At 43.9% G+C, this 8,742-nt stretch overlaps 1 protein-coding gene across 4 annotated transcripts in view; it reads right to left on the bottom strand.

Annotated features, from left to right (window-relative positions):
* Window positions 1-360: 360 nt before the first annotated feature.
* Window positions 361-8,742, bottom strand: part of LOC142592783 (uncharacterized) — a 31,435-nt gene continuing 23,053 nt past the window's right edge. For 3 of the 4 annotated variants that reach the window (XR_012830801.1, XM_075704450.1, XM_075704451.1), the window contains 2 exons: window positions 6,594-6,669; window positions 361-2,717 (listed from right to left, as the gene is read on the bottom strand). Coding sequence is in view for 3 of the 4 variants with exons in the window: in XM_075704450.1 (XP_075560565.1) it covers window positions 2,621-2,717; window positions 6,594-6,669 (173 nt within the window). In the remaining variant the exon portion in view is untranslated. The remainder of the gene's footprint in view (window positions 2,718-6,593; window positions 6,670-8,742) is intronic. The other variant, XM_075704453.1, reaches the window with a different exon arrangement.

The raw sequence follows: 8,742 nt of genomic DNA, 5'->3' as shown, positions 1-8,742 counted from the left end.
CTGGTGACTCACTAATGGGACACGATGCGCCAGAAGAATAAAACAAATGACACTTTGGTCGGCAGGTCATCACGCAAAAAGTGCTGCCACAGCGAACATGTTAACCTGTTATACGGCACTGTAGTATTGTGCTTAGGTCCTTCAGTGAGTAGTACACCGCACTAGAAGCATGTAGATGCATGCTGTTTCCTTGTTTAATATTTCTGTCATTGTCATGACGCACCAGATACAGTCAACTTTTCTTTCTTTCTCGTTTACAAGAGTCAGTTGAACTACAATCCAGTTGATCAAGACATTACATGAATTGAATAGCCTGAATAAGTTTCTTGTTGACAAATATACTCCACAAACCCTTCATATTTCACTTTGTTTTCACTTTGGTAATGTATGATATTCGATTTGATATTTGCAGGTCATTTTTCATTTCTTGTGTCTGATCTGATTTGAAGTTTTTCATACACCAACATTCACAAATAATGTGTTATGCAGGTGGCTAAACTGATTACATTTATTTAAACTCTTGTTACAGCAAGGCATCATCAACACCCAGCTACAGCCAAGAACCAAATGTTGCAGCAGAAGCGTCTGAATTGTTGCGATAACTCTGATGGTACAACCTTGGGATTCCTGCTCTCATCACACAGAAGGGCAAGCACATGGACAGACAGTGACTTCATTGTCGATATAGCCCTAGGAGATTTTCACAGGAGAACAACTTCAGGTCTAACCTACACAGTTGAACAACCCTCTCATTACAACGCCCAACATCCTTTCTACAATCTGACCACCTGAGCTGTCACTTGAGCGCTCGTGCAATGCCGTTGTATCAGATCGAGATAGATCACCAGGCCACTAACCTGAATAGTGACTATGAGAACTTGGTACCGTGATGTCACGGCAGAGGGCACAACTATAGCAGTCTAAGTGCACATCATGGATTACACAGAATCAAAAGTAAGAATGCACAATTGAATTCAATAGTAGCTTCAAGACAGTCTGCATAGTAGAAGGGGCTCCAAGACTGCACAATGGCGCAAGGTATGAAAATTTTTGAGAAGTAAACCGTGTCTCAATCGCTAGTACTTATTAAATGAATTTTTCATATGTTGGTCGTGGGGTGCAGTTTTGGAACCGTTTCGACTACAGGGACTATGTGTCAGCTCGAATTGAACATACTAGCTGTACATATGTGTGCAGTAACGTGCACGAGTGTATTCACATTTTGGTGCATCATGGAGGGCAAGTATGACCACATGCTGTCTTAAACCACACTGTAAAATTTCTTGAAAGGATATTGCAGTAGGATTTACCAGGGTGTTGCATCATGTTGGAATGTAGCTGCTGACTGCTACAGTGAAGGTTACGGGGGCATTTTTCTTTTCACTTGAGATTAGGTTGGTTTAATGTGACTATACATGCGCTATTTCTTCATGTGAAAACACAACAAAGTTTGCAGTGCTCAATTGTGTTTATGTAGTATGTACCAATGCCAGTAGCGCAAGGGCCAAAGAAGACTTATTGAGCAGCCACAATGCAGACAGTCACATTTCACAACAGGTGGCAGTTTGGCGACATTGGTATTTCATACGGAAGAATAAAGAATGTCAAACTGAACATGGACTGAAAAAAGCCACATAAGTTCATCTGCTTATGTGTGTAGGCCTTTTTTCTGTGTCCAGTTTGCACTTCTTTATTCATTAATTTACTCATTCCAATGCCAATATGCCAATATATGCCAATGCCAATATTCCAATATGCCAGTCACAATTTTCGCAGCCAACTAGCCGCAGTCTTCACTGCACCGCTCCATATTTTGCAGCATGAACAGAGCACAGTGTGCGAGTGAAAACCCATTTCAGACATCTGATCACACAGAAGCATGGCAGAAGAGGCAATGGTGTTGTACTCGTGCACTTTCGCTGAGGCAATGTGTGGTGTACAGCTGCAAGCGAAATCTCGTTTCTCTGGAGCGAACTGCCTCAAAAAGCAAGCACTGTCTTTGCTAAATTGTAGGATGCCAAACGCACTAAACCACCACTGGAAGTGTGCCGCACTGTGAAAAATGGTGCAAGAAAAGAAAGGAGGTGGAGTTTGTGATGTTTACGACGTGGTTTCTCTGTTCTGGTACAACAGAAGGCAGTGAAGGAATGCGACTTCTGGACACTAGTAGAGGCAAAGGAAATGTCTAGGTTAGCAGGATAGCTTGCCTCCTGGAAGAATATTTATTGAAATAATGAAGGAATTTGAAAAATCATCGCGGTAAAATGCTTCCTACATGGCACTTTGCAACTTCATGCTGTATCCAAAATTTCTGATGGGGCCTAGTGAAGGCCTGTTCAATTGATACCTTACACGTGCACTAGAAAAGCTAACTACGTATTGTTTTTCTCAGTCATAAAATATCACGAGCCATTCCACTCTGTGAAGATGGATGACGAGCGAAGCTTTGTAGCACACGACAAAGGCGTGACAGAATTTTTAACAAAGGTGCAAGCACATTTATTGTGCTGATCGGTGGTTATTGTGACGAAAGGTATTCACGCACATTTATTTTTATACATTCGCATTAATTCGTGTTTTTATTTCACGATATGTTGAGGCAAAGAATTTGAGACTGAAGTCACTGCACCGACGGACATTGGGCCAGTGGCATCAGCGCCTTTGCAGAGGGAGGGGCAGCATGGGAACACTGACATGATGAGCGCCATCGGAGCCAGCTGTGGAAAATAACGATGACGAAGGCGTGAGTAGTGGCATGAGTGTGAGGGGCAACAGCCATGGAAGAAGACGACGAACGCACGAACAGTGGCCGGAGCATGTTCGTGCAGTTACGCCTAGGGGTGCCAATGAGCCAGCTAGGGAAGTAGACAACGAACGTGAGGGCAATGGCACGAGCCAGTGCTGACGATGATAGTACAGTGGACCAGAATATAAGGGGTAGTGGGCTCAGCAGTACAGGGTGCATGAAGCCGCCGATGTCAACTTGGAAACATCGATGCGATGCCTGGTGTGCCACAGGAAAAGAGCGTACTGCTACACATGCAAAGAAGAGCGGTGTCATACCGTCGAGATCAATGTAACATCTGTGACCACGTTTGTACCCTTTCCGTCTGTGCTTTGACGCCGCAGCGCTTGCTGTGCATGTTCATGCCGTCTCTTTAAATGTGTAGCAATATGCGCTTTCCCTGTGGTACACCAGGCGTCGTACTGTCGATTTCAATGTATAGCTACGTTTCTAAGTTGACAACAGTGGCTTCACCTATTCCCATTGTTGTCGGTGCGCAGTGAGCACATTACCATTATATTCTAGTACACTGTAACGATAGTTCTTGCTTGCAACCCTAGCCATAAACAGCTTTGTTGTAAAAGAACTGTGTGCTGAGGTACAACCAGTATGTGGGTACCTTATTTAGAGACTAGTCAACATTGCCAAGTTGCCAACAACTTTCGCAGTATGGATGCATTCTTAGGAGAACACGTTTCCTCATCTTGCCATATTTTACAGCAGAGCTGTATATGGCTAAGGTACCATGGAATTTACATGTTTGCACACAAAACTATCATCGTCAGTGGCTTATACCCCGTAAGCGATCAGAAAATGCAGTGACTAATGCACCGTAAGGCAGAGGCTATATGCACTCAGCAAAGTGGGTCAACAGTGCTTGAATTCTTGCTAATCACACATACAACATGCAGAACAGCATTCAAAAACTATCATCATCAATGACCCATGCCTCCGTAAGCAATGGCTTATACCCCCATAAGCAAGCAAAAAATGCAATGGCTCATAGCCCCGTAATGTTCATGGCTACTCACTTTGCATGGGTTAGTTGCAATGACACTACCACTGTGGTCGTCTGTGATTTCAGTGTGGATGTGTTGGGGCCGGAAATGGAGCGGTTTACGTGTTTCGTGTTACAGACTTACCCCTTGCAATGCCACACCAATCCGGCCCAACTGACCACCAAGCGGCGTACATGCATTTATTTGGCATTATCAAAGAATACAATTGCAGTTGTGACTATGACAATCAGTGTCTATTTTAGCGACCAAAAAGCCATTGTGACCGTCGTCACTAAGCAACAATGAATGATGCAATAAAGTCACAAGTTGATGCACAAGTTTTCTTACCACTATGTTTACAGCTCCACTGGTCATCCACCTTTGCAGGGTGAAATGGCCTTGAATTTTTTCTCTGCCTTGGTTATTTGTTTGCTGCACACGGCAATTTAAATTGAGAGATAACCAGTAATCCTGTCTCGTGCTTTCTTCATTTTGTCATTTACATATCTTCTCAATAGAAGACACCTTGGAACATTCATTTGTCACACAGGTTACTATATCATTACCTTAAAGTGAAGCTTTCTTTGCCTCTTCTGTAAACTTTTCCGCTGTTGCTATCATAGTCTTGCATGCCGCATTGGGAGGTGGTTGAAAGCTCACGGTAGGGATGCGGGAAAAGGGATAGGTGATGTCAGAAAGCATGCCTCATTTGGGGGGAGCTCTGGTGCTCCGAGGGAGTCACCACAATGCTCGCTCCCTGCAATAGCATTGCAGAAGCTTCGGAACTTTGTGCTCATGCGCAACAGTCCAGAGAAGGAGTAGAATGAGGAGGCAGAGATTGGGTAGAACCAGATGCCCCACCCATTCGATCACCGATGCAGTCGCGGAACTTGTGAGCAACTTTAACACTCTTCGCTCGTGGCAGCTTGCCTACACGGTGCGGGAGAGGGGCAGTGCGACTTGAGAAAGTATGCATCATTTGGGGGTCTCTTCAATGAAGGAAAGGCTACGGTGCCTCAATGCCAGCACCAATGTGGTATGTGGAACAGCAGTTGCAGAGTAAATTGATAAATGAGTCAAGCTAGGTACAGTAACTGACGCAGGGCACGTAGACGGAAAGCGGCAGAAAAAGCACCGCAGTGTCAAGAGGACACTATGCAATCGGCCACCCTGCAAATCAACACTTTTGTATTAGACATGGTCTGTTAATGGCGTTGGTAGAGGTTGCGGGTGTGACACAGATTGTGGCAGCCACAGTTTTGACAAGGGCTTGGTAATCAGGTTAATGAAGTTTAACAATTAAATTTCGCATTGAGAGTATGATAATCATCGGTGAATTTTTCTTTATCAAGCTGAAGTTGATGCCGTTCACATATTTTAAAGTGTTCGATTATTTCTCGAATATTAGCCACATCCTTGCAAGGTGGATAAAACAAGGGCTCAAATCGCCACAGCCATGTTCGAGCAGCTCTAAGGGCCGGCTAGTACACTTAATAGGCATCTTGGTACACAATCAAATGTGAAATCCAAGCAAAACTGTGATAACTTTCATCCCATCCACAGTGGACACACACTGCAGACCACTGTGAAGGGAACACTCAAATATACAGCTCTCATTTAGCTGGCACCCTAGCTGCAAGTGGTTGTGGAAACAATGTCAGTGCAATGCACAGGTGTGTCGAAAGGAGTCAGAGCTACCAACCACAGGTTATCTTCAAACCTAGGTGATTCTACTCTTGCGAGAGAGGAAAATCCATACATTCTCTGCACTGAGATGGTCCCATTAAACAATGGACCCATTTGTTCTAGAGCACACTGCATCTCTCAGGCAGCCAGACTTTCTAGCTAAACACAATTTCTTGCAATAAAATTTTATTCAGACATGGTATTCAGCAGGTGCGTCTTTTTTTTTTTTTGTTCTATTTCTACTTGCAGCAGCTGTGTCCTGGCACCATCTATGCACATCCAAACCAAAAAAAAAAAAAATGCTTTCATTCGTTTTACCATTGCCGCAGTTGGCATGCATTTATGGCATGGTCACTATGGTATGCACAGATATTGATTGGCAGAGAAGGCTACCTATGTATATGTTGTATGATAATGCACGACTGCATATGTCCCAAAAAGCTTTGAGTTTGCAAACAAATTGCTTCTTTATTTCTAGTGCTCTCTTTTGCTTTTAATATAGCATGCTTATGACGGGCAATGTAATGACAATCTTTCCGATGTTGTAAATGCAAGGACACAAAAATTTTTTTTTGTAATAGCAACAGGCCAATGCATTATTCGAAAACTTAATATTCATTTTGTCTCTGGCATTTGATTTGCTTCTGGCACTATTTGATTCGTGTTCGATTTATTTTCAAAAACTACTATTCAAACATCCATAATAATTGAGCAAATTAAAACAAGTCAGCCAGCTATACTTTCTTTTATCTTACCACCATCACCCTTGAAGCCACATGAAAAAGTAAAACATTTATCATTGGCATTCTTTTGTTTCCCTGGCATTTTGTCACTTTGTTTTTCCATTCTTTGTGCAGCATTTGAAGCGTTGCTGATGATGTATGGGGTTTTATGGTGCAAGGGCCAGATGTCTCCAAAGAGCACCATATTGAAGTGTTACACTGTCCAGTTAGCGCCTAGGGTGAAAAACCATCAGTGGCGCCTCCACTGCTGTTAATTCTGCGACTGTAAGACTGGAAGAGTGCTTGAGCTGAAAGCACACATTACCCATGCAGGCGATCACCCATTCGACTGCTATTGGTGCCTTCGAAACATTTGCACAAGTGCCAAAGCTGAAGGATCACCTGTGCATCCACACTGGCAAGTGACTATACCACTGCACCATCCACTCCAAGTGCCTTGGTACCATGCTCACTTGAGCTGAAATATGAAAATGTAGCACTGTGATACAGCTGAGGTCACCAGCCATGGAGGTGTACTGTGTGTGTTATATGGAGTATGAACAGGGAATCCATGTATAATCTGATGCTCTGCAGAACACAAGTCTCACTATATGCACTAATTAACTGACGCTCCATTTACTCACTCACTAAAGGCATGCTTCAGCACAATCTATCAAGTTGCAGGGACATTTGTTCGAAAATTGAAGTGGCATTATTTTGACTATCTTTATGCGGTATTCTTTTATGTAAAGGCAAACAAAGCTCATTCACTTCAACTATTCCTTCAGAAGATGCAGTAGAATGCTGGCATGACAAATTTAGAATATTTAGGTCTCTCTCCAGAACATGTCACTGTCTACTAAATGCTTCCTCTATAAAGGTTCTTGAGACATCATTAATGCTTAGCGCCAAGAAAAAAAGAAACCTAACTGCACGTTGTCTTTCTGAGCTGGTAATGGTTTCGCTTGTAAGAAGGTCCTACTTGTCCAGGTACACAATTATGAGGATGCCTTGTACTTAAGCTAAGAGCAGTATCTTTTAAATTAAGAGTCATGAAGATGTCGAGCATGGGTACACTCATAGGAGCTATTTCATTTCTTGCTGGTATCCATTTCTTCTGCCTAGACTATTCCTTTGTTGCTCACATCGATTTAGAAGAAAGCAGTGGCCACCAATGCTGTCATATATCTACATAATTTCAATGCATCAGCGCTCTTGGGGTACATCACGTACTTTCCGGGGCCTGTCTGTCTATGCATGTTTGTCTAACCATTTTCTCACCTACCTGGGTCACTGGGTAGTCTGTGGTTGAATAGGTAGCGCATCAGGCTGCTGTGCTGAGGGAACAGGGTTCGAAACCGACCATCGGACCAACTTAAGTCACTGAGTATGTGGCAATGTGTACATATGTGCTGCTCTTCAACAAACCTCTTTCACGCGGACATGGGTCACTGTAGATGTGGGACTGAGTACATACTACTGTCCAATGAAACTCTCCTACACTGATTTGGATCCTTTAGGCGTGTGCCGCTCTTCAATTAGTCTTGGACACCAACTCGGGTAACTAGGTATGTGCTGCTCTACAGAGACGAAAAAGATCCTTTAAACTTCTTCAATGCTTGTTGCAATAGAACCCATGTCACAACACTTTAACAGAAACCCAACACTTTAGTAAGCGGCACCACAAATGTGCTGGGTGTGTGCCGCTTTTCAATCCACATCTTTCACGCGAATGCTTTAGCTAGCTGCGCCATGAATACATTGACTATGTGCCACTGGGTGTGCGGCAAGCAAGGAAACAATGATCAGCGTTTGCAGGCACCAGCGTGCAACACGTCTCAGAGGATATGCACAAACTTCTCGGCGGCACCACTAGATGGTGCAGCCCGTCCAGAAAGAAGTATGAGAAGCTCAGTTGCCACGTTACCCTTTTCTTACGTTACACAGCTACACAAGAGGACTGATAGCACGCCAAGCGCAGAAGATACTCTCTGGCACTCCTCCCTCAAGGCAACGCCACGTCCAGATCATCTGGGCCCCTGGTCATTCAGGTCTGGCTGGAAACGAAGCCGCCCACAATGCTGCCCGAGCTCTCGCACACCAAGCGCATCATCAGTCTCCTGCCTCTTCTGATCCCGACCAGCCCTCTGTTCTGTATCGCGGTCACGGGTGGGACCAAATGGTCACGTACAATGGCTATGGCATGGCGCCAGAGTCGAGCGCATTGTCTGTATGGAAACGAAGCACGCTGCACAGTGTTCTCTTCCTGATGTAAACCGCGTACCTATATAATCATAATACTAAATAGAGGCGCGAAACAAAAACATATAGAGCTCTGCTCAAATTTTGCTTTAGGGAGTATCGTAATCGTCGGTGAATTTTTGTAGTTGTATTCTCCAAGGTGTTCATGATCGTTGAGTATATCGATGGAGTGTGCTGCTTGTTCTCAGTTATGCTAGCTCATAGCTTGCTAGACCACACATACCTAGCTTACCTTACTGCAGCATGTGCGCATTATCTTATTCCTCAGTGCTGATTACTGACCCATGTA

The sequence above is a fragment of the Dermacentor variabilis genome, chromosome 9 (genome assembly GCF_050947875.1).
Source record: "Dermacentor variabilis isolate Ectoservices chromosome 9, ASM5094787v1, whole genome shotgun sequence".
Classification (NCBI taxonomy): Eukaryota; Metazoa; Arthropoda; class Arachnida; order Ixodida; family Ixodidae; genus Dermacentor; species Dermacentor variabilis.
The sequence above is the reverse complement of the archived record's forward strand: the minus strand, read 5'-3'. Positions and strand labels throughout refer to the sequence as shown.